The sequence below is a fragment of the Sciurus carolinensis genome, chromosome 6, assembly GCF_902686445.1.
Source record: "Sciurus carolinensis chromosome 6, mSciCar1.2, whole genome shotgun sequence".
NCBI classification, from domain to species: Eukaryota; Metazoa; Chordata; class Mammalia; order Rodentia; family Sciuridae; genus Sciurus; species Sciurus carolinensis.
This window is the reverse complement of record NC_062218.1, coordinates 146,370,063-146,396,653: the sequence shown is the minus strand read 5'-3', so window position 1 is coordinate 146,396,653 and position 26,591 is coordinate 146,370,063. Positions and strand designations below refer to the sequence as shown.

The 26,591-nt window shown below is 44.6% G+C and overlaps 1 protein-coding gene across 3 annotated transcripts in view; it reads left to right on the top strand.

Annotated features, from left to right (window-relative positions):
• The window catches only part of Adam19 (ADAM metallopeptidase domain 19), an 83,973-nt gene that overhangs the window by 2,519 nt on the left and 54,863 nt on the right, over positions 1 to 26,591 (top strand). For 2 of the 3 annotated variants that reach the window (XR_007109113.1, XM_047555732.1), the window contains exons 2-3: positions 1,699 to 1,784; positions 6,421 to 6,491. Coding sequence is in view for 1 of the 3 variants with exons in the window: in XM_047555732.1 (XP_047411688.1) it covers positions 1,699 to 1,784; positions 6,421 to 6,491 (157 nt within the window). In the remaining 2 variants the exon portion in view is untranslated. Of the gene's footprint in view, positions 1 to 1,698; positions 1,785 to 6,420; positions 6,492 to 14,981; positions 15,001 to 26,591 lie in introns of those variants that run through there. The other variant, XM_047555734.1, reaches the window with a different exon arrangement.

Genomic DNA, 26,591 nt, shown 5'->3' with positions numbered 1-26,591 from the left:
TTAGAACAAGATGTACTATGTTCCTCTGCTCTTACTTTCCTGATGATAAATATCATTTAATGCCTTTAAATATTCCATTAAATATCACATAATTCCTTTTTGTTTAAATAATCTAGACTTAGAGTCACTAGGATAGGGACTATGCCCATCTTATTCCCCCATGGATATTAAGCACTCAGCAAAGAATTAAAAACTCGTAAAATATTTGGTATCTTTTACTTGTCTTAGAAAGCTAATGCTCATTTAATGAATTATTTTTATGATACATTTTGATTGCAAATATATCATGCCAGTAATCTGAAAAGAAAGCTAATAATCAATCATAACCCTACCACTCTAATGGAACTACAGCCATCTTTTATATCACTTAGTACAGTCTATGTGATTGATGTGGTTGGTTTAGAATGACTAGTTTGGAGTCTTCACCCCCATCCCCAGGAGTCCTTTGGGCTTAGCCTCTTCTCGAGACTCATTTGCTTGGGTCTTGAGATATTCTCATTTCATGAAGATGGTCTGGAACTGGTGTTTGATATCTACACTGCCTTGAATAAGTCTATAATTTCCGTTCCCTTTCTTGCAACAGAGAAATACTGCTGCCTACTTCTCAGGGTTGGCTTGAGAATGATTTGGAGAGTAGGAAGTGAAATGCATATGCAAACTTGCCATTAGGAAGCTCAAATTACATGAGATTCCTCTCCAGCAGGGAAAACAATTTCACATTGACTTTCCCCCAAAACATTGCGAGATGGGCAGGTGGGTATCATTATCCTCAGGGAGAAAACCAAAGCTCAGTGGGAACGATACCCTTGTGCTTAACCCTCCATCATAAACCCAGAATCCCACCACTTCATTCCTCTCCACTGACGTCATTCAAGTCTGGGCCACTGTCATCCTCACCAGGGCTCCTGCAAGTCTCCAGCCTCCTCTCCTTCCTGCTTCTACTCCCAGACCCCCCACGCTTCCCCATCCCCCGACTCCCATTCGGCACTCAGCAGGCAGAGTGATCTTTTTAAACCTAATACAGATCATATTGCTCTGTGTTTAAAACATCCTTTGCCTTCCAAGTCTATTTATAATAAGATCCAGACACTTTCCGTGGCCTTTCCAGCTATCAGACCCACGGCTGTCTTGCTGACCACGTGCATCTCTTACTGACTTCCTCTCCCTCACTAGCTACCTCTACCTTCTCCTTCCTTAGGCCCAGTCCACTCCTGCCCAGGTACTGCACTAGCTGCTTCCTCCAACTGGGGCACTCCCCTTTGACCCCCAGCATCCTGCCCAGATCTTTGAATGACTGTCTTCTTCTGGTCCTTCATGTCTCAATTAAATGCCATCTTCGCTTATCATTCTGTCTAAGATAGGCACCTCCTGCCAGGTGACTCTATTCCATGACCCTATCTTGTTTTCTTCAGGGCACTTAGCACGACAATACTTGTTCGTTTTCTGTCTCTCACCTCTGGAAGGCAGATTTGGTGAATACAAAGAGCTTGTTTGTCTGTTCACTACTGTATAACCAACATCTGGAAGAACCCGTGACCCTGGAAGAGTATCAGGAACCTGTAACCAGGGGTGGGGGGTGTCTTTGATGACTTCCTGCAGAGTTCTTTCTGGGGCAGTAGTTGTCACAGAAAGTGGATGCATGGCTGGACTAAGGTATGGGGATTGGGCTTCCCATGGTTGTGCATCTTGTATTGGCAGGAGGAAGTGAGGACGGCAGCCCCCAGCCACAGCATGAACTCATAATACCTCAGTGGAAGACTTCAGAGAGCCCCATGAGAGAAAAGGTAAGTCTCAAAAGGCAGGAGTTGACAACTCGATCTGTGAGGCTTGGGGCCACCTACTAAGCTTTCTTGGAGGCCCAGTCATTGCTACTGGTCCTGCTTCTGACTCACTTTATCCTCTCCAGGTTGGTTTTGGATATCTTCAGTGGGACTTTCCTTCACTGAATGACAAACTTCTAGAAAATTCCAAATGCTATTAGTTGAGGAAATGAAATTCACACTAATGCTGACACAAACTAAGTGCAAACGTAGTGGTGTCATGGAGATCACTCTTGATTGGAATGCATTAAGTATTGTCATTGTTTTTCCTTCATTTTATTAATAGGATTATGTGCTTGGATAGAAAAGGGCTAATCTAAACTTCTAACCTTTTTTTTTGTGGTACTAGTGATTGAACCAGGGCCTCACACATGGTGGGCAAGTGCTCTACCACTGACCTATACCTACAGCCCTTTAAAAAAAAAAAAAATTTGAGATGGGTCCTCAGTAAGTTGCCTAGGCCAGCCTCAAATTTGTGATCCTCTTGCTTCAGTCTCTGAGTAACTGGGATTACAGGTTTTTGCCACCACCCTGGCTCTAAACTATTTTTAATAAGTAGCAGGGTAGGACTTAGGAATGAGAAATGTATGTTAAAATCCTATAGGCTCCTTGGTCCAGAACACCAGCAAAATGTGGAGGCTTTATCAAGGTGATTGGGAACAAAACTGAAAATATTGAGACCTGTGTTTCTAGAATATTCTTTCTGGTTCTGGGCTTCACTGCTGAAAGTGAGGCATGAAGAGCAGAAAGGAAGATGTTCTTGTTCTATACCAGTAGCCTACCATGTGATCTTTCACTTTCTAAAGAACTTGAGCTTCCTCATTTATAAAATGGATCATTGAAGAAGGAGGAAGAAAGTTGGGGAGAGGGATTGGCTACTAGGATCTCCATGTTCAAATGGTGTTTCATTGATCAGGCAGCACTTAGGAGCAAGATGATAGCAGGAGAGAGATGTGTGAGGAAAGGCTTCAGACATTGTGGCTTTTGAGTCTGGAAAGGTGAGTGGAGAGGAGAAATGCTCAGAATTTTCTAAGTTATGGTCAGAGTACACACATGTCTCCAAATGCTCCACTTGGATTTATTATGGGAACTGGAAAAACCTAGGACAGATAAAAGCAAGGACCTTTTGACCTAGGAGCAACAAATACATGAAACTCATTTCATTAGAAAGTAGGAAAGGCTGAAAATAATTTCAGGAAAAGTCTAGACAAATTAATGGATGGCCATCCTAGAGCAGATTATTTTTAAAAATTCAGATCTTGGATATTTCAACCCACCATTATTGCCTGAGGCATGGATCTGATACTTTTTATAGAGGCTTCTTTGTTCCCTCCAGATGTGAGATGCCGGGCATCCTCAGGAAGGACTGAGGAACAAAGCAAAGGACCAGATCCTGTCTTTGTTCCCAACCATTGTCTGCCCAGAACGTGGGTCATTGTATTCTGAGGAATGGTCAGCACAGGGCCTGGCACCATAAATATTTGTTGAACAAATGTCAGAGAGAAGGAGAAAGAGAAGCGGGTGGAGAAAGAGAAAGAAATCAAAGCTGGATTTCACTCAGGTCTTATTCTCATTGATGTAATTCATTCATTTGCTAAACGTCAATTGGACGCTGACTGATACTAAATACTATGCTGGATTTTAAGGGGCATACAAACATATAGGACAGGTTTCCAGTAACTTATAGAGCTGAAGATCTATTTAGTCTAGCCCTAAATAAATAGGACTTTTGACCCCTCCCTTTGGGGAAGTATGACAGAGAGTCAGCTCCCTATGGTTCCTGGAGGGGGCTGCTGTTCCTCCTCCCCAGCACAGAGCTGGAGTTTCGAGAGAAGAACTGATCAGGAGAGCTGGATAGGGAAGCTTCATAGATCCTTAAAATGCAGTTTCATTGTTTTGCTTGAAGTGTCCCCTGGAAACAAGGAACATCTTATTTTAAGTATCAGTGTCTAAGCACCTTCCAGAACAGAGAGAATTATTTTTGGAGTCCACATATAAAAATAAGTTTTAGTACTCATGGGGCAGCTTGTGTCTCTTTTGGGGAGAGGTGATAGTACTTTCGAGTGTGCCAGCCATCTTTTTGTGAGTGGGCCTCACGTGGCTGCCTCCCTCTTGGACACGGGAATTGTCACAGCTCCATTGCTGTGTGCTCCTTCTCAAATGCTCATGTGGGGCTGCATTGCTGCTGCTCCTCGATGTGGTTGGACAGGCCACTTGCTCTGGAGCTCCCTGGAATAAAAGTGGCAAAGGACCTTGCAACCAGGATAGGTGTTGGCAGGGCTGGATCAGGGCGGCAGAAGCAGAGAGGTGAATCTTTTGGTGAAAGTGATTGAGCAAACATCTCCCCCAGCTTCCTGCCTGGGGTTCTCAATGTCCCTTCTTAAGATGAGGTAATAGGATTAATTAGGCAATGGGTAGGTTGCCCAAGAGTCCTTATCAGAACATTCAGAGTTCCGCAGAGCCTTTGATGGCCCCAAAGTCTCAGGGATGTTGGACCCTAATGGGGAGTGAGGTTTGCAGCAAGGAAAAAAGAACATGCTAGGAAAAGGCAGGCACCCAACCAGTGGTGAGAGAAGAGGTGGCCTGCTTCCTCAGACATGCTGGAACTAAGTTTGAGGTCATCTTAAAAATGGGGTAGAAGCTCCACAAGGATTGGAAGGACTTAAGAATTTATCAGTTCCTTGGTTCCAAGTTAGAAAGCTCACACCCAAAACACCCCATGGTGGGCATGGTGTCATTCCCAGCAACTCAGGAGTCTGAGGCAGGGGGAACACAAATTCTAGGCCAGCCTCAGCAACTTAGTGAGACCCTGTCTCAAAATGAAAATAAAAAAGGACTGGGAATATAGCTCAGTGGTAAAGGACCCCTGGGTTCAATCCCCAGTATAAACAAACTAACAAACAAATAAAAATACCCCAAGGAATATATCCTATTATAAACACATAAATGTGTCTTAAATTAAAAAAAAAAAAAATCCTTCAAAAGAAGTTCAACCGCCCTGACGTGAAATGTTGAAGCATGGAGGGTTATTATGATTTAGCTTTCAAATTTATTTGAAATTTTCTACAATAATATGTTTAAAAAAGAGATTAAGAGACCTTTTCTTAAATGACAAAAGCAATTATAAATATGTGGAAAGAAGTACAAAAGAAAATAATATTAACTCATAATCCCACTGCTTAGAGTAACTATGGTCACCTTTAGGTTTATTTCTCTCTACCTTTTCTCTTTACCAAAGTGTATTCATTTATTTATTTATTTTTGACCCTAAAGGTTTGTTTTTTTCCTTGCTTATTTTGCTTTTTGACTAGTTTTTAATTGGGGCATTATAATTCTACATAAGAGTGGGGTACCTTGTGACATATTTGTACATGTGCATAACTTGGTCAGTTTCATTCACCAGTTCCTCCTCTTTCCCTCCCTTCTGCCTCCCCTTGGTCCCTTCCTTTTCTCCACTGGTCTCCCATCTATTTTCATGACCCCCCCAACACCTTTTTTAGAAAAATAATATTTATTTATTTTTGATATTGGCAGTTAAACCCAGAGGTGTTTTCCCACTGAGCCACATCCCAGCCTTTTCATTTTTTATTTTGAGACAGGCTCTTGCTAAGTCACTGGGGCTGGCCTTGAACTTGTGATCCTCCTGCCTCAGCCTCCTGAGTTGCTGGGATTACAGGCGTGCATCACTATATCCATCTTATAAAAGTGTATTTAAATAAAATATATAGTGTTAAATTTGAAGCCTTTTGCCTAACATTTATTGTGTAAACTTTCTTAGTAATTTAAAAATTATTTAAAATCACTGTTTTCAATTACTATCTAGTGTTCTGTCATATGAATGAATTTATTTGAGCATTCTATTTTTGGACATTTAGGTTATATTTCATTATTTATTATTCTACATGCTAAGCATCTTTGTGGACAAACCTTTGCCTGTGCTTCTGTTTGTCCTCTTCAGTCAGGCTTCTAGTACTGAATCAAATGGTTTAAACTCTTGGTCCACATTGTCAAATTTCAGAGGGTTGATATCACTTTGAATTCCCTGTCGTAGGGACAGTATGCTCCACTGCATTATTATTGGTGGTTTTAAATAATCTTTGTCACTTTGACTTTGTGTAAGGTATGGTATGTATTTTAATGACTTTTTGGAGGGTGAGTGGGGGGATAATTCACCCATGATGTTGAAATGGCATTGGCCATTTGTGTGTCTTAAATGATCTGTTGTAGGGAGGGTCGGTGACACAGCCAGGTTTGCACAGGTGCAGATGTCAGAGCCAGATGTCGGGTCCAAGCCTGAGTCCCCAGGAAATTTGCTGTTGAAGACCTAGCTTTCCTGTTTCCTTTTGCCAGTACACATGCATTTACCTCCACAGCATCTCGGCTTGCAGATTCTTTCCTCAGCTCTCAGGAGAAAGCGGATGGGGGAAGGATTTGGGTCATTCTGGGACTGAAGTCATCGTGTTTGGGCTGGAAATGCAATTGACCTTTTCCGGCTGGCTTCCTGTGGGTCCCTGTGTGAGCACTGTGCTGACCCTGGGTGTCCCTGGGAGCCGAGTTCCCTGCTTTTAGGAACTAACATTTTTGTTATTGTTGCTTTTAGCATCCACTCAAAGCTGAGCTCAGGGTAATGGCCGAGGGGCGAGAACTGATCCTGGACCTGGAGAAGAATGAGTAAGTGAACTCCTCCTTTGTCTGAAATGAAACAATTCACTTCTGTGTCAACAAGGACACAGGTGTCACTGTTTGGGAAGGAAGCATTTAGAAGAGTGACTCCCAAGCTCTCAATCCTTGGTCCCCGTGAGGGAGCATCTTGCAAAGACAGGGCTTTTCCACAGTCTCTTGTCTTGCTGTGAAGTCGCTGGACTCCTGAAGTCTTGCCTGAACTTCCTTAGGCTGTATTTCCGGTGCCTCTTGGAGCTCGCTGCAGGCCGGGGTTTGCGTATGTGTGAGATTAAGGGAGGGAACTGGCCGGAGGCAGCTGCCTCACGAGCTCCAGCCCAGGGCTTGGCAGGAAGCATAGGCGATGGGAGGAGAGCAGAGGGACGGGGAGGCCAGGCAGAGAGGCCTCGGCTGGGCGCCTCCGACCCCGATCGTCCATCTCTCCTGGGTCAGCCGCATCCGCGATTTGGCCAATAAGGCCACTGTTGGCAGCCTCCTGGCCTCGGCGGCCCGGCTCCTCCAGCTCCCTAACCTCATTCATCTTAGGTAGTGCCTGGCTCAGAACCGTTTCCACATCGATCTGCCGCCAGGCATCGTGGTATCTTGATTTTATCATTGAGGGCTGAGTAGCTGTAACGCAGGACTTCCTTGGCTCTTCACCGTCTGCCTGGCCACGGAGCAGCTCTCCTTACTGGGCGGAGGGATTCTGCAGGCCTCCGTAATCTCCCCACCGACAGTCCCACTCTTGTCCACCACATGGACATTGACGATAAGGATGCTTGGCTTGGAGAGCTGCCTGTCTCCTCTTGGCAGCCTCAACCCGCCCTGGAAGCCGATGAGTAATAAAATACTTCACTGCCAAGAAAGGGATGGAGAAGGTCCTTGCGTATCCCGGAGGATGGGAATGGTGCTTGGCTTGGGTGCAAAGGGAGGATATCATTTATTCCAAATTTGGGCTCTCTCGTCGCTTGCAAAGGAGGTCGAGGGGGGTCCCAAGTGTGGTTTGAGAACAGCTTAGCAGTTGGTGTGATAATGAGGCTTCCTTCACATCTCTCCTCTGCCCCTGGATGTGTGGCCCTCAGGGAGCCAGAGGCCTGGGCATTGCCATTACTTTTGCTGTTCTCCTCCAGAGTATAACTAGGCTTTTACTGGCTTACTGGAATGCTTCTTTTCTCCCACTTTCCTGGAACTGATCTGGCTGGCTGCATCCCCAGAGGGCCCAGGACCTCCTTGCCCAGGGTTTCTCTTTGGGTGTCTCCCTGTGATCCTACAAGGAAAGGCCATTACAGGGATTGTTCCCAACAGCTTCTCTCAGGGGCCTGCTTTAGTCCTTCAGCCCTTTAGTTCTGGTTTAAATGTTCCTTATTGCCACCAGAGTCTAATCTGTCCTTTTCTGACCCCAGTATAGCATATGATCCTTGGACTTCCTCTGGTGTTGGTCTTATGGGCAAAGACTTAGGAGTTGGATCAACCAAGCAGGGATCTCAGGACTGGAGACCCTGTTCTTTCCTCCCATTTTGGAATTTTTACAAGATGTAATAGGAAGTTAGAACACAAAGACACCATAGAAAACATCAAATACAATGGTCTCATGCGCAGATATAGAAATTGGGACTCAGAGAGGGATAGGCACTTGTGTAAAGTCACACAGCAAGAAAACAAGAGAGGTAAGACTTGGGTGGGTTGTTTGCATTCTTGGCTTGATTCTAGATTTATAGACTGTGACCTGGGGCAAACTGCTAAATCCTTTGGAACATTTTTTTTTTTTTTTTTTTTTTTTTCTTTTTGTACCAGGGTTTGAACTCAGGGGTGCTTAACCACTGAGCCACATCCCAGCTCTTTTTATTTTTATTTTGAAACAGGGTGTCACTAAGTTGCTTAGGCCGCACAAAGTTGCTGGGGCTGACTTTGAATCTGCAATTCTCCTGTCTTAGCCTCCTGAATCCCTGGGATTACAGGCATGCAGTGCCACACCCGGCACATTCTTTGGGACTTCTGTGTCCTGAGCTACAAAATGAGGGTAGCAATGCCAACCTCTTAGGGTGGGCTTGTGAATGGAATGAGGTGGTGCTCAGGAAGGGCTTCCAGGGCCCAGGGCAAGTGAGGGGTCAACTGCTGCTGTGATTTTTGCCCCACAGTGAGGTTCCAGGGAGAGCACAGGTGGGATTCTCTTGCCTGCTGCCAAGCTGCTCTCCTGGGTCTCAGTGAGCTGCCGGGGCTGGATGTAGATGGTTCCCGGCCTCCTTGATTTGGCAGAAGCAGGAGAGTTGACAAAAATGGAAGCAGCAGAGCCAAGCAGCATGACCTCACCAGGTGTCCCTGGGGGACAACTTCCTGCTATTTTCATCCAAATGGGGATTTTTGTTTTTGAACACATGTTGGTGAGCGGAACTCAGACTGCACACGACTTCCTAGTGTGTTTATTTCCCAACGCCCTCTCATTCATGGGGCGTGTGAGTCTGGCTTCAAGACAGCTTTGGAGCGGGGGAGATGCTTTTCTGAGTTTTCAAGTTGGCGTGTTAAAGTTTCTCTAGCACGGTGACTCCTGGGGGGCACGAGGCCCGTGACAGTGATTTCCCAGGCTCTGGTTCACACCCTCCTCAATCCATTCATTCATTCTTTTCATCTACTATGCAAGTCCCAGGCCCAGGACAGGCACTCCTGGTAAAGCTGTGGATACAACCGTTCTGTGAGGGGAGACAGTGAGCAAGCAGGTGACTAGAAGACTCCCTGGAGACTCTGTCAGGACAGGTGCTGGGCAGGAAACAAAGAAACCTGTGACTGGGGTGGGTATTGCTTATGAGTGGTGGTCAGGGAGGTCCTTGCTGAATTGATACTTGAGTAGAGAGACCTGGAGGAGACCTGGGTGTGAGCCGTGATGATCCAGGGAGGGGGTAGCCAAGTCCAGAGGTCCTACAGACTGTGAATCTTTCCACTCCCCCTAAGGATCCATGTAATATTTCTCCACATATAAGATTTTCAGTCATCCCAAGAGCGACAGGCAGGGGCTTCTGGGGTTAAGGGAGAGGACAAGCTGCTTTTTCATCATCCTGAGGTGTCTGGCCTTCTCCCATCAAATCAAAGCCCACGTGCTAATGCATGGCCCAAAATAGCAGTGAGAGAGCCTTTAATGGAATTCACACATGGAGAGATCATTGCCAAGAATGGTGAGGCCAGAGGAGCCGGGAGGATGGGCCAGGAGAGGGGGACGTGGCAGACGGAGCTGCGGCTCAGACAGCAGACACGCAGATCTCCCATCGCCAGGCAGCTGCAGCCTCTTCTCGGCTCTGAAGCAACTGGGGACAAACGGGTGGCATTCCTGGGAAAGATGCACTCCTCTACGGAGTGCAGGTGAAAAGGAAGGCGCTCTCAGGGATAATGGGAGCGCAGCTTCACGGTGGACAGTCCTGCATTCAGATCCTGGCTCTGCCGCCTCACAGCTGTGTGTCCGCTTTCAAAGCCTCAGTTCCCTCGCCTGGGGCACAATCATAGTCCCTAGTCATAGAACTGTGGGGAGGATGAGAAGAGGTGGTGCATGTGAAGGTCCCGACACAGTGCCTCGCTTGTAAGGGACAGCTAGTATTTCTCACTCCTCAATAATGCGTGTTCGTGTAAACCACGTAGCCATGCTACATGGATAAGAGGATGAAAGTTTCCCATCCACAAGACTCACTGTTCCCTGGTGGGCTACCCTGGGACTTTTCTGTGCATGTGAAAACATGGACGTGAATACTAGTAGACACATTTGCACACAAACCCAACCAGGCAGAAGCACACACCAAGACTGCTGATGTGGTTGGGGAAGGGGAAGCAGAAATTATGGTATGGTCAATCCCACTTCTTTCTTTTTAGACTCATGAAGGTAGCACTCTTATGAAGTATATAGGACATTGTTATTACATTAACATTTCTGCACATGGGAACATGTACTTTGCAAACGTTGGTGCATCGCTGTGTTTGGGGGAACTGATTTGTGATCGGAGCATCCTGGTACAGTGGACACAGCACTGAGCTCAGAGGCGGACGATTTGGAATTTTGTCCACACACCAGTCGACCCTCCTTAGCCTCACTTTCTCATCTGGAAGATGGGACTATCGTCCCAGTTGGGTTCTAAGAGGTCTTTCTATACTACTATTTAAGGGACATGGTGGATGTAGAAAAATAGAAAAAGTCTGCCTTTAGAGAGTTTGGTCTAGTTGTCATGACCTCCTGGGAGATAGTGGGCAGTTGGTTGAAGGGAAACAGCACCCGAAAACCACAGGACCTTGAGGTTAGGGATGAACTACTAGCTTGGTTCAAGCAGGAGAAAACACAGGAGAGAAATTACAGGGCAGAAATGATAGGCTGCTATTTCCACAACCCGCAATTTTGAGGCAGAAATCCATACTCTTTTTTCTCTGTGCAGTTTCCCATGTTCTGAAAACTGCCTTATCAGCCCAGGGACTATATCTGACAAGATCATGTTTGCTGAAACAGATGGAATCTCCTTTCCTTGGTTGCTGGCATCCTGGGAGATGGACATGTCAAGGGAGACATGGGCCCTGGCTCTCTCTTCTTTCATTTCTTGGCTTTTCCCCAAGGGGAGGGCACACAGAACTGTTCAGCCCCCTTCCAGGATGCTCACTGGGTACGCTACAAATGGCAGGAACACTCTATTACAAGGTCACTTTCAAAAGCTAATGAGCAGTTCAAAGAGTGGGCACTTTGCCAGGGGACCTTTGGCCATGTACTTCTCTGCTAGTCTCTTAAGCATATTCTGGGACTCTCATCTCTTCAGCGTACTGTCCTCCTTTGAGTCCAGAGGAGGATCAGACTTAGGTTTTGGCTTAAGGAAGGGAGAGGCATCCTTTGGTCTCACTCCATTGATTGTGCTCCAGTCCAGTTAGCTGAAGAGAGGTCCTGTTTATTCAAGTCTAGCTAATATGAATGGCTATTTGTTTTCCTTTGTGTTTTTCTCTTTGCTGAACCTCATGGGGAACAGTCATTGTCAAGGTAGAATTTGAGCAGTTAGAGGTTTTAATACCCACCATTACTTCTGATTTAATCTTTCTTCATATCTCAGAGACAGGATGGGAAAGGAGATTGCTTTTATTGTGCTGGAAATCAAGCTACAGCCTGGAAAATTAACAGTCACTCAGTGTTATTGGAGTGATCTAGTTCTCTATTTTCTTCCTTCTGCCTCAACCCTATTTGGATTGTATAATGTTAGCGGAACCGAGAAGGGGGAGAATAAGCAGATGGGGAGTTTCTCAACAATATCCAGAATGAATTAGTTACCACCTCTTATTCCTGTACTTTTCTTCCAAGGAGGTCTGTAGAAATATGTAGCTGATTTCAAGTAGAACCCTGAATACCACCCAGGCAAGGAGCTCCTCCCTCAGCTCCCCAGCTTCCTCTTGGGTCAGGAGACTTCAACATCTTATCTGGGATAAAGGACAGCTCTTTTTGACCCTTTCTTCTCAGGAGCTTCATTTGTTGTTGGCAAAATTCAATTTCCTGGATCAAAGAGAAGCGTAGAAGATCTCAGATGGAGTCCCAATGCTCTTGGTGAAACCAGCTTCACCGAGTGACCCTTAAATGACTCACAGATGTATGGATTACATTTCACTTAAAATACACATGGCTTAAGAAATTAAAGGATGTCATTCTTTAACCAAGTATTTGGCAGATCCAAAGTATTCAAAATGTTTTTCCAAACTCCTATCACAGCTGGGTTCCCCTTTCCCTTGGCCAAGATTGTATAAGCCAAGGCGCCCAGTGCCGAGGAAACACTTGGATGGATGGGTGGGGACACCAGAATTTGATGGGAATTGCCTGTGGGTGACTGAAATTTCCTTCTAACTCTTTTTTTGGGGGAAGTATCAGGGGTGGAATTAACCCTGCTGCCTTAAAGACAGTGAACGTCTGAGTGAATTTAAATTCCAAGTGCTGTGATAGACACCCTGCCTTAGAGAGACCTGGCGATCCTTTTGAGGTGAAGTTCCAACTGTGGCTTTGGAGGTTGAGATTTGTTTCTTTAATAATTCCCATGTTGTGCGGAGCCCCCAGTTAGAGAACAAATGGATTGTGAGACGGTCTGATAAGATCTTTGTATAAGCTGAGTTTCAAGCATGCCTCTTAATAAGCAGGGTTTCAAGGGACTGAATGATCACGGCTCCTTCAAATCCATCTGTTGAAATCCTAACCCCAGGGTGATAGTATTAGGATGTGGGACCTTTAGAAAGTGAGTAGATCATGAAGTGTATTTACAGGATTCAGAGTCTTTAAAAAAAGACCCCAGGGAGATGGCTCACCCCTTCTACCATAGGAAAAGACTGCTAGAAGTAGCATGTGTGAAGTAGAAAGTGAGCTCTGATCAGACACCAAATCTGCTAAGGCCTCGACCTGGGGCTTCTCAGCCTCTGGAACTGTGAGAAATAAATGACCATGATCTGTAAGCCACCCGGTTTATAGCATTCTGTAATAGCAGCCTGAAGGAACCAAGCATTATTATTTAAGTCATAGGAAACACAACATGCTTTCTAGGGCCTATTGTTGAAGCCTGGTCTCAGTAGGGGTAGGGTGACCTGAAGGCGTGCAACTGGACTGTTGCCCAGGAAAGTGTCAGGGAGCATCTCAGATGGAAATAACAGAGATTTGTTGATTCTGAAGGCCATGAGCACATTAGCCCAAACACCCTGGTCCGTGGGGTGGAGTAAGCTCCGAGTTGGACACCAGAAACCAGATTCAATTTTGGGTCTTGAGGCCTCCTGGCTAGGTAGTCTTTGGCAAGTCACTTGCCTTCTAAGTTTTACTTCCTTATCTGATTCATAATAATATACTTGCTGTTTGGTGAGCGTTTACTGAGAGCTGGTCCCTGTGCAAAGTCCCTGGACACAATGTCTTATTTAGTCCTCACAGCGCCCTTTGAAAGAGATATTTTATTATTATCTACATTTTTATAAATAAGGAAACTTAAGTGTGAGGAATTTAATTAAATCAGGCAAAACCAGGATTCAAACTTAGGTCCACCCACCCCTGAAAACATTCTACCTGCTGCATTGGAAAATGCCACTAATACCTTCATGACAGGTGTTGTAAGTTGAGAAGTGAAACTTTTCCTTCCAAAGATCTTCACATTCTAATCCTTGGAACATGTGACAACCTTGCCTTAAAAAAAGGGGGGGGGGAGTTGTAAGTGTAATTAAAGATGTTACTTTTTTAAACAGAGCCTCAAGATTTTATCGTCTTCATAGTAAAACAAATGAACAGACTTAAAACTGGATTACTTGGCCCTTCCTCTTATTATCCGCAGCTGGCACCTCTTCATAACCTGCATTTTCTGAGAGCTGCAGTCGGGGTTCACACACTCAAGCCCCAACACGTCTGTCTTCCATGTAGTTTTAGTGTTTTCTGGAATATCAGCTTAGTTTGCCCCCCATCCCCATTTTGCTTCCCCGGGGCATGCAGAGAATACTTGCTCTTCTCCGACTGTGTCACTTGGTGGGATTGGTTTGCCACACTTCTTACAGAAATTGTGCCGTGTTTTAGGAGTGTTCATGGTGTTTGTGCGAGTGCTCCCGACATGGAGAGAAAGACTGGGTTAGAAGTGACTGAGTCGAAGATCTTGGTATGGGAAGATTGTCCCGGGCCTCTGGGTGGAGCCTAAACTGCAGTCACAAGCGTATTGATGAGGGAAGCAGAGGGAGAGTTGGTCACCAACGGAAGAGATGGTGGCTGAGAATGGAGTGTGCAGACACAAGCCAAGGAAGGCTGGCAGCCACCAGAAGCAGGAAGAGGCAGGAGCGGACGGTCCCAGAGGGAGTACAGCCCTGATGACACCTCGATTTCGCCCAGGAATACTGATTTTATTCTTCTGCCTCCAAAGCTGTGCAAAAACATTTTTCTATTGTTTTCATCCACCACGTTCCTGGCACTTCGTTACACAGCAAACTCAGGAAACAAAGCACACAGGCTTTGTGGTTTAGAGATGATGTATTATAATGTGCTTAGTCTACTGTCTGGCACTACCAAGTAGTTTTTCAGTACATGCCAACTTTCATTAATACTGAGTCAAGGACAAATGTTTCTTGAAGTCTCTTGGTGACGTGAGGAATCACGTGTGACCCTTGCCGCTTTCTTCAGGCGTGCAAGTAACAAGAGAAAAACATATTGAGAAATAATCTGTGTGGTTATTGCTCATCTACATTTCCCAAGTTCGGGTCATGTTCCTTGATGCTCAGTCCCCTTAGGGAACTTCTTCTGGCTGAGAGTAACCAGGATCGATAGTCAGATACTAGTAATGGTGGCAGAGTCAAGATGTAACCATGCCTGTGTGACAGGCACTAAGCACAATCTTCATGTGGCTTTCTGATTTAATCATCGTGACCACCCTGTGAGGTGAAGGTACCCCTATTGGGCAGTTGGGGACCCTGAAGTGTAGAGCAGTGTGGCTTGCTCAGGGTCACCTGGTGGGAAGGGCAGAGCCAGGAGGTGAAGCCAGTTCTGTTTGACTCCAAAGTACAAGACCCTCAACCCCAGGTAAGGATGTTACTCTAGACGTCCACCCTGGCTCAGGGTGCTTTGAGTCCTTCCGGGGTTAGAATCAGCCTTTCTTCTTCCTTGTTCTACGGTCTCACTTTCCTTTCCTGCTCTGGTTGGAGTGTGAATGTCAATGTGAAGTGGTGGTGTAATCCAGGTGTGCCCACAGCCTGGCTCTTCGTGGTTTCTGGAAGCGTGAGCTTTGCCAAGTCGCTTGGCTTTCGGGAGTCTAGATTCTTCACCCCGCTGCTGGGGATATCAGTGGCCACCTCATGGGACGTTCTGTGAATTCGGTGATGTGATGCTCTTAAAGGACTTCCACGGTGCCTGGTGCACCTTGCGAGTGCAATCTATAGCCACCCTTAGTTGTATTTTGCAGGGTCTGAAAAACATTTAAGAATGATGTAAGAGGGAATTCCCCTGAGTTGGTTTCCAGATGTAGTTAAGAAGAGCTGACTTTAAAATCCTTTGCCCCTGGGAGGAAACTTGCCTCTGTTCTCCAGCAACGCCGGGTTTGACCTAACTGTACCTCAAGAAAGCAGCTTCGCAGCGTTCTCCAGTCAGCCAGCCAAACTGGACCTCTTTTCTGCCCCTGGCAGAGTCAGCACCTAGCTCTTCCCTGGGCCAGGCCCTGAACTGTCTGATAAGGAGGTTGGGATGTCTTCTCCAGTTCTGGCTCTATCTCCTTCCAGGGTCCTGCAGCCTGGGCCGCCTGTGTAGCCAGGAAGGATGTGCATGGTTTTCTTTTGTCTCCAGCTCATTTCTTTGGCTGCCCTTCAGCGGGAGCGCAGGGTAAAATGAATGGGAGGAAGCTGTCAACTGCCCTGTTGGCCTCGGATGGACCCTGGTCAGAGCGAAGGGAAGCTGGGGACTTGGAAGAAGCCAGTGGTTCTTGAGTTTGAGAATCCCTTCATCATCAGGCTGTTTACCTTAGGATAACAATAGCTAACATCCAGTGACTGGGCATTGGCCTTGAACTTCAGGTTTTACCTAGATTTTTTTTTTTTTAACCCTATCTATATTTAACCAAATGGTGTCATACTCAGTTTTATAACCAATTTTTTTTCACTTGGAATTATAGCATGGATAGTTCAAAAGCACTTTAAAAGATTGATTATAAGAACTTTCTGGAATTTTTGGTATTTTTCAGAATAAAACTCTAGAAAAGAACTAGAGTTACAGTTTTTAAATAAATGAGATCATACTTTATATGCTATTTTATACTTTATCTTTTCATTATTTGTCTTCAATGTCTTCCCACGTTGGTACTTTGGTAGTCCAGTTTCATTCTTTTTCACGGTGACATCGAATTACTCTGAATGCATGGAGCAAAATTTGTTGATTTCTCTATGGACAGTTAGGTTTTGGGTTTCTTATTATTACGGATAATGTTGTAGTAATAGGTTTGGTGTAGCATCTTTAAGTACATTTCCAATATTTCTCTAGGATTGCACTTAGAAGCAGAGTTGCACAATCGTCTGACATATTGGTTTAAAATGTTTTTAAATCATGACAAACTGTACCTCTCACTCCACAGGTATCTCCTCAAAGGGTGGAACATTTTACATTTCTATGACTGGGTGTGAGATTATATTATGGATATATTTCCATGTACATTTATTGTACCATTTTTTCCTTTGGGACGGAAGCCAAGACCTCATGCATGCTAAGAAAGTGTTCTGCTGGTGAGCTACATCCTAGCTCATTCTTTTTTTTTTTTTTAACTTTGCACCAAGTTCTCACTAAGTTGCCCAGGCTGGCCTAGAACTTGCAATCCTCTTGCTTCAGCCTCCTGAGTAGCTGGGATTATAGGTGTGTACTACCATGCCCAGTTGATCATATCATTTTTAATGGCTGTATGATATTACATTGTATATGTATACCATGATTAACTACTAAGAATTCTTATAATGAAAAAGTATCAAAGTTTTGATTAGAAAATTATCAAATTATTAAACACAGAGTAGAGAGAGAATAAACAGTGAATCCCTGTGTGCGCATCATTCAGACTCAGCAATAACCCAGATGCCATGATTTATTTAATCACACGTTATCAATGGACATTCAAGATTTTCCTTTTTTTTTAAACTTTACAAACAGTGCTGGGATGATGCATTTGTACTCTTTGGATGTTACTTTTAAAGGGTTACCTGATAGATATAAATCACTAGGTCAATGAGGATTTACCAAGTGTATGACTATATAAAGGCAGATTGTCTTTGGTGTCTCTACATGTTCATATCCCACCATTCTTGTTGAAAGATTATATTTTCATAAATTCCCACCAATGGGTTAATGGTTGACTTGGGCAGACTCTTTTTTTAACTTGTTCTTTTTAGTTATACGTGATAGTAGATTGTATTTTGACATATATGTACATGCAGTATGACTTCCCATTTTTATGATTGTATATGGTGTGGAGTTACACTGGTCATGTATTCACATATAAACATAGTAAAGTTATGTCCAATTCATTCTACTGTCTTTCCTATTCCCATTCCCCCTTCTTCTCCCACCTACCCCTGTCCAATCTAGTGGAAACCACTTCCATGCCCACCCCTGCCTATTGTGAGTCAGCATCTGCATATCAGAGAGAACATTTTGCCTTTGTTTTGGGGGGGTTTGGCTTATTTCATTTAGCATTATAGCCTCCATTTCCATCCATTTACTGGCAAATGCCATAATTTCATTCTTCTTTATGGCTGAGTAATATTCCATTGTGTATATGTACCACATTTCTTTATCCATTCGTCTGTTGAAGGGTACCTAGGTTGGTTCTGTAGTTTAGCCATGGTGAATTGAACTGCTATAAACATTGATGTGGCGACATCACTGAAGTATGCTGGTTTTAAGTCCTTTGGGTGTATACGAAGGAGTGAGATAACTGGGTCAAATGGTGGTTCCATTCCTAGTTTTCTGAAGAATCTCCATATTGCCTTCCAGTGTGGTTGCACCAATTTGCAATCCCAGCAATGGGTGAGTGAAACTTTTCCTCCCACATCCTCACCAACATTTATTGTTACTTGCATTTTTGATAATTGTCAATCTGACTGAAGAGATATGGAATCTCAGAGCAGTTTTAATTTGCATTTCTCTAACTGCTAGAGATATTGAACATTTTTTCATATATTTGTTGACTGTATTTCTTCTTCTCTGAAGTGTCTGTTCAGATCCTTTGCCCATTTATTGATTGGGTTATTATTATTTTTTTTTTTTTGGTGTTGTTTTTTGAGTTCTTTATCTATCCTGGAGATTAATGCTTTATCTGAGGTGCAGGTGGCAAAGATTTTCTCTCATTCCACAGGCTCTCTCTTCACAGTCTTGATTGTTTCCTTTGCTGAGAAGAAGGTTTTTTAATTTGAATTCATCCCATTTATTGATTCTTGATTTTACTTCTTGTGCTTTGGAATCTTGTTGAGGAATTTGGTTCCTTAAGCTGATATAATGGAGATTTGGTCCTACTTTTTCTTCTACAAGGCACAGGGTCTCTGGTCTAATGCCTAGTCCTTGATCCATTTTGAGTTGAGTTTTGTGCAGGGGAAAAGATAGGGTTCTAATTTCATTTTGTTATATACGGATTTCCAGTTTTCCAAGCAACATTGTTGAAGAGGCCACCCTTTATCCAATGTATATTTATAGCACCTTTGTGTAGTATGAGATTTGTCTGGTATTTATTTCCTTTTTTAAAAATATTTTTTAGTTGTCAATGGACCTTTATTTTATTTATTTATATGTGGTGCTGAGGACTGAACCCAGTGCCTCACACATGCTAGGCAAGTGCTCTACCACCGAGCCACCACTCCAGCCCAAGATAACTATGTGGGTTTGTTTCTGTGTCTTCTATTCTGTACCATTGGTCTTCATGTCTGTTTTGGTGGCAATACCATGCCGTTACTATAGCTCTTTTTCTCGCAGTGCTGGTACTAGGGATTGAACTCAGGGACACTTGACCACTGAGCCACATCCCAAGCCCTGTTTCGTATTTTATTTAGAGACAGAGTCTCACTCAGTTGCTTTGGATCTCACTAAGTTGCTGAGGCTGGCTTTGACCTTGTGATCCTCTTGCCTCAGCCTCCTGAGCTGCTGGGATTCCAGGTGTGTACCACCGCAGCCAACTGCAATATTTCTTTTTGCTGCTATTTAGTATCCCCTTGTGTGGATATATCACATTTTATTAATTCATTTCTTCAGTTGCTAGATCTGCCTTTTAAATCTGAGCCAACCTTTCTCTATGCTACCAGGTTAATTTCAGGGCTATCCATTGAGAACTTGCATATAGAGTCCTATGCTTGGTGCTGTAGGAGGTAGGGATGAAAACAGAGCTACCTTTGTCCCCTGTAGGAGAGGAAACAATGTTCAAACAGCATGGTCCAAGGCAGATGACAAATTTACACAGTAGAGGTGAATGTCAAGTGCTGCAGAGGCAACAGGGAAGAGAAAATTTGTGACTCTGGGAGGGAGCAAGCTTCGTCAAAGAGGGTCATTTGGAGCTAGCTCTGTTCTTCAGGGCGGGGAGACTTTGACGAGGGAGAAGAGATGAGTGGGAGAATGAGAAAGGAATTCAGACTGAGAAAATAATATAGAAATATTTGGTGTGGATCAAGAGAAACTCAAAGCTCTTGTGCTGGCAACCTCTTAGGAATTCAGTATTCCTAACTAGCCGAATTGTCTGAATTCAGAAGGGTGATGTGTTGAGGTGGGGAAGGAGTTGCTTTTCCTTCCACAGCTGGGCTACCAGGGGATTTGAGTAGTGGGAAGCTCAATTTTTTTGTTCTCCCATTTTGGACATTGAGTTGGGTTCTCTCTTGCCTTAGGTAAAACCACATGGTTAGGGAACTAGGTGGACCACATCTAGGAATGATGCTTGAAGAATACTTTAAATCTAGGCTGTATTTTCTGCACCTTGAATGAGAAGCAGCTTCCTCCCTCCACCCATCCCCACTAAAGAGAAATTTGGACTGAGCCACTCTTGGAGGTACACCTGAGAAAGCCCTTGACTCCAGGGGACTGGGCACAAGGCAAAGATGGCTTCTTCCCACTGGGTCCGGTGGAGCACTCCTGTAATCCCAGTGACTTAGGAGTCTGAGGCAGGAGGATCACAAGTTTGAGGGTGGCCTCAGCAAGGTCCTAGGCAACTTAGTGAGTTCCTGTCTCAAAAGATAAACAAAAAAAGAATGGGAATGTAGCTCAGTGGTAGAGCACCCCTGAGTTCAATCCCCCGTACCAAAAACAAAAACCCCAAAAGAAACAAAGAAAAAAGGTCTCTTCACAACTTGGCTAGAGTGGGGATCTCCTGAGAAGCAGGGTGTGGTGGGTGGTGGGGAGGATGGATGGATGGATCGATGTACATTTCTAATTGGAAGATGTGCTGGAAGTGACCACCTTCTAGTCCTCTTATTTCTCTCAGCTCTGAGGATGTAACTGAACTCTTCACCTTAACTCTCTGGAAATCAGAGGATGTTTCCGACCCTCTAACCTTTCTGTTTGGACAGTAGTGCATGACTCTCCTGGGGAAAAATCTGAGGCAAGGCCAGTACTGTGACTTCTGGACTGATTCTGTCCTAAAAATGAAACCACATGTATATCTCACCAGGGAGATACTTGGACTTTTAGAAAGTAAGCTTTATCTCTATTTAGAACTCAGTGACATACACAAACCTTTGGCTGACCCTCGAGAGCTCAATGAATAGACTTCTGGGCAAGTTGGGGGCAGGTCTTGCTTACAGTCAGCTGGGGGCAGGTGTGGGTCATAGAATCTCTGGCATTTTTGACGAGAATCTCCAATGTTTGAACTTGAGCTCTGGACTGCTTACTGAGAATCCTTCACTTCTGTCTCTTCCTTGAATCCACAGATAACATGAGAGCCAACTGTGTAGCGGGCACTGGGGTAGCCATGGGTGTTCCTGGAAGAAGCAAGGATGAGCCATACACAGTCTCTGCCATCATGGGGTAGATTGAGCTTAGTGGTGGAGACGGTTGAACAGTTACAGAACATCGTGGGACAGGCCAGGGTGGAGGAAGTCGAGGATGCTGTAGGAGTGTGGGGAAGAGGAACTGCCCCTGGACTGGTGTCAGGGATGGTTTCTAGGAGGAAGTAAAGAACGGAAGGCTTGTGGTGGTGCTAGAGGGTGTGACAGAGTTGGCTCATTCCATGGGGAATGCATGCCAAGCAGCAGAGGCAGCAAGAACACAGGCCCTAAGGCAATAGTGGCATGTGAAGGTGACTCGACTTCTCCAGGGTTAGAAGAGAACAGGAGGAAGGAAGTGAGAGGTTGCAGAAGCAGCTAGGGTGAGTCCTTGAAGGTCCTTGCAGGCTCCTTAAAGAGTTTCCTTGCAGCTGAGTGTGGTGGTGCATCCCTGTAATCCCAGCAGCTCAGGAGGCTGAGACAGGAGGACTGCAGGCTTGAGGCCAGTCTCAGCAACTTAGCAAGGCCCTGTGCAGCTTAGTGAGACCCTGTCTCAAAATAAAAAATGAAAAGAAGAGTCGGAAATGTAGCCCAGTTTTTAAGCACCCCTGGGTTCAATCCTAGTACCCACCCCACCAAAAAAAAGAAAAACGTGTCCTCTCAAGGACAATGGGAAGTGATGATGGGTATTTTAAAAGCCAGATAATTGCCTAGCATGAATAAGGTCATGGGTTCCATCCCGACACCACTGGGGGAAAAAAATTGCAGCCAGATAGTGACAGCATCCAAATGCCTTTTAGAAGGACTAACTTAGGGATGAAGTAGCTGATACGGGAGAAGAGGATGGATTCCAGAGATATTTATAAGATGGAATCATGGAGACTGGGAGGCGGGGGAATATGGGCAGAGGGAGAGGGTGGATTCCAGCGTCATTCTGAAGTCCCAGGCTTGAGTCAGTAGCAGAACAGTCGTGCCCGTCTCAAGCTTGTCCTTAGCTTGCAGCGAGAGCTCAGACAGGCCACTTCTGTTCTTGGATCTTGAGTTTTCTCACAAGATGAGGGTAATAATCCTAGTCCTCACCTTCACAGAATCATGGTATGGATCCACGGTCGTCTGATGAAATCTTCATGAAAAATAGGGTCTTGTACTCTCCATAACACTAAAGGACCCAGCAGAAGCATAAATCTGTCCTTCCCTTAGTTATCTCCGTTTTTCCTCCTTATCTAAAATTCTAAGTACTTGTTCTCCCAGGAACTCAGCTGGTGGAGCAGCTGGGGCTTCACTGGGGGCCTCTCTGGGGATCTCAAACCCACTTTTGTTGAAAACAATGATATCATTGAGTAGGTGGAGCTGGGCCAGGCTTTCCTCAGCCATTTGCAAAAGTGGGGTCTTTATGACTTCTGTACTTGTGGCTCTTTTCCAGCCTCTCCCATAGCTCCCAAGTGACCCATTGCTCCCCTTCCTCCTCCTTTTCCCCACTGAGGTTGTGGGTTTGTAGAAAACTGGCAGTCTCCACATGTTCTCTTCTTGCATCAGTCTCCCTGGAGAGAGGTCCAGATGGGCCAAGGAGCTATAATGACTGCATTATATCAAGCATGGTTTCTTTGTCCAAGGCACCCCGCTTCTGGGGAGGGGCAGGGCAAATCCTGAAAAAGGATTCCTTTGGAGAGAGAGACCAAAGTGCTGGGGAAAGGGTGATCTAACTTGGCAGGGATGTCTTTGGGTTCCTTGTAATTCTAGAAGATTCTAGATTTTGAACTTCCAGAAGAAAGCAAAGGTCAGTCTGGCCACTCGAATAGTGCTGATAGAAGTATGGCTGGGGAAAAGGAGATCGGCAGTGTTGAGTGAGTGTCCTTAGCTCCTGATGCTGAGGCCAGCCTAGTTCTCTCCCCTCCAAGCACACCCACGCTCACTTGCACGCACGAACTCATTCCTCTACAATCATGTAAGCAGCTTGTTAGGGGAGACTGGAAGATGGTCACCACACCAATTTGTAGCTGTTCTGGGAAGGAAGGTGTAATTGCCTTTTGGACTGTGAAATAGTAACTTGCCTTTTGGGGACCAGACAATAATGCCTGCCCCCTGCACGGTCTGTGAATGTTCACAGTGTGCTTTCAAGAATGACCTCCTCTAATCTTATGGGAGATGCAGGTGCCAGGGGGGAGGACAGGAAAAGCAAGCCTGCCTCTTGCCTGTTAATCTTCCCATCTGTCACGTGACAGGCCTCCATAAATATTTGTGTGGTGAGTGGGCTTGCAGATGTAGGGCTCATGGCTCTGTGGAGGTACCACAACTTGGCCAAGCACTGAGAGCAAACACGCAGTTTTAAAGTCAGCCATGGGGAATGGGGTCTTCCCAATGCCACATGTCCTGCAATTTGTACTGTTTTACACCACCCCCCATCACCACCAGTAAGCGATTATTGATAAGATTGCATGAACAATTCTTTCTCTCTGTCTTCTGGGGATGTCTGGATGGCCTAACTTTTGGATTATCTACTACAAACATTTAACTTATTCTAGTTTATTGAGACTGATTGCTTTAAAAACAAAATACAGCTGTGTGATGTTGAGTTTGTTGCTTTTACTTTTTCAAATTCTTTATCTATAAAAAGAAGGATGGGCAAGGCCAGTAGTATATCAAGATTATTTTGTTGCGGAAAACTCCATAACTTACGCACTACCTGGGCCCATGGTGGTGGGAGGCACTTTTTGGAAGTGATCTGGGGCTACACATAGAATGAAGGAAAAGCTGAAGAAGTAGGGTTTGGAAAGGATGGGATAAAGGAATTTATCATCCCTTCAGGTGCTACCACTGGGAAAAGTGACTTCCATGCACATATCACTCTTGAAATTCAGAGATGAGATCTGACTGTCCAGGCTTGTCCTGGACCATGCACTTGGCCAGGCAGAGGCAGGAACCTTGACCAATTCTGGGTGCCTGAGTTAGCAGTGCAATGAGAGGGGAGTGTTTCTCTAACTATAGACCAGGCCACTGTTGTCCCTAGAAGGTGGGATGGATGCTGAGCAGCCTGGAAGAGCGGATGTCCCCTATGATCTATGAGGGCCTTTCAAGTTCTGATGTTCTTGACTCTGGTTGTAATTTGTGTTTTAAGTTGTTTGGGAACATTGGGCACATCTAGAAAAGTTATTGTGAAATTTAATCAGAAGCTAAGCACCAACATTTAGGGCAGGTTAGTTTGTGGTCTTTAGGGTGTGATCCACCTCATTTCCTCCTTCCTACTCAAAGGTTCAGTGATCAAAGAGGGCCCTTTCTTCACCTCCCTTGTGTCTTATCCATGAAGTTTATCTCTACAAATGGCAGTTTCTCACACCTCTTGCTCTAGCACTTCCTTCCAGGTTATCAGTGACATCAGCTAATCTGATATAGGAACACTGCGGTTAGTTACCAAAAGAGGCTGCTGTCAGGCAATATTTTTGCTTTTAAATTTTTGTATTTCTGAGGAAAGTTTCATTTCTCTGAGCTGTTTTTAATCACTTCCAGTCAGTATCCATAACGGGCTACTTAGGATACTTTCAAACAAAATTGTAAACCCTCCTTGGTGAGCCATTTTGAGGGCCACTCAGGTCCCTGCCGGTTAAGCAACTCCATCCCAAGAAGTCGACCTCTTTGTGCAGACAGTTTACTCATCTTCATGGAGGCAGTCAAGAGGGGGAGAAGAAGAAGATTAAATAAAGATCCCACTGGCCAAAGGAGTTAGCAGTACTCATCCAAACATCCACTGGTATAATGGAGAAGCAAATCACAGGACCAGAAGCTGGTTGTAAGGGTGCCAGGTCTTGTGAGGGCTTGGAAAAGATATAATGGGAAGCAGTTAGTGAAACAGGAGTGTTGATTTAATGCATTGTTTGGGAACTTCCTTAATAGGAGGCTAAAGACAACATACAGAGTTGCTCTGGCTTTTTGCCGGACTCGTGGGTGGTGCCATGTTGCCTTTACAGGGTTGAAAACTGGTCCTTCGGCAACGATGCTGCTTGTGCAATTGAGTCCTTGGGACAGAAGGAGGTCTAGGCTCTTTACTTACCTTTAAGGTTGCCCCTTCCTTGGCCTTTCTGCTCTCTTCAAAAAGAATGTCTCTGCATGTAGGCCCCTGGACTTATCAATGCCTTATTTGGATTTGGGGCCATGCCTCTGGCATGTCTGTCTCCATTCCTTTGGAGTCAGAGGAGGAATGAGCACTGACTTGGAAGTCTTGGTTTGGAAACAGCTCCAGTTCACGTCTCCCTTTTTCTTTCACTCTCTACAAAAAACAAAATAAGATCAGGTGCAGTCAGGCACACCTGAAATCCCAGCTACTTGGGATACTCAGGCAGGAGAATCACAAGTTTGAGACCAGCCTGGGAAACCTAATGAGAGTCCATCTCAAAATAAAATCTGAAAATTAGAAGAGCCAGGGATGTAACTCAGTACTAGAATTCCCCTAGTACCACAAGATAAATAAACATACAAATAAAATAATACTGAATTTGTTATTTTTGTCTCAAATATGGACCAGCATAGACCATAACATTAGAATAACACTCTCTGCTTTTCAAAAAGGCTTCCCAGTGCATGTCTGTCCTAAACACTTCTTTTTCCATTTGATGTGAAGGGACACTGAAGCTGAGTAGCCTAGGACTTGCCCAGTATGTCCTAGTTAATTTAAAACATTAGTATAAAATTTATAAACATACCCAAAAAAGAGAGAGACTAGTATTATGAACACTCAGATGCCTGTTAGCTGGAGTCAACAATTATGCAGATTTTGCCATATGTGTTCATAGCTAGTCTTGGAGAAAATAGTAACAATTGATGTTGGTAGATTGCAAAGACTTTATACTTGATAAAGAATTTTTTTTTCACATTTGTTCACTATATTTAACAAGTAGTCATACAGTTTCTCTGTGTGCCAGGCATAAGACTTTACAGCAACCCTGAGAAGGAGATTCTATCATTTTCCCCTTCGTATAGATGAGAAAACTAAGGTACAGACACGTTACTGACTTGCCCAAAGTCACAGAACTTTTAAGTGTCAGAGCTAGGATTTGAATGCATTTTCCCATTTGATCTTCTTTCATTGCTATGAGATAGTAATTATTACCCTGTTCATTGTGCAGTCTAGGAAATGAAGGTGTTTAGGTGGCTCAGGTGGAAATAATTCTCATACAAATAAACAGCCAGCACTTACCTATTTTTTTTTTTTATTGAATTAATGGAGTAATCAGCAAGATGCTAAAACTGGTGTAAAGCCAGAGATGGGAATGCATGTCACAATCCCAGGAACTCTGGCTGAGACAGGAGGATCACAAGTTTGAGGATAGCCTGGGTCACTCAGCAAGACCCTGTCTCAAAAAAATTAATACATAAAAAGGACTGGGATGTAGCTTGGTGGTAGAATGCTCCTGAGTTCAGTCTCCAGTACTGGAAAAGTAAAAATAAAGGCAAAACTCTGCTTCCCCAGTGGAGACTCGAGAGCCTTAGCCAGGCCTTGGTTCTTTTAGAATCAAGACCTGACAGCGCTCTGATGTGACCCTGAGAGGAACTACAGTCATTTTTGGCCTCATTTCAGGGCTTGGAAGGACAGTCACCAAGTGTAGCTGGCACTCAAACCAAGGCATTCTGAATTTAGACTTTCCCTCAATGCTGTGCTAGTATCATCCTCAGATTTTTTTAAATAGGTTGATA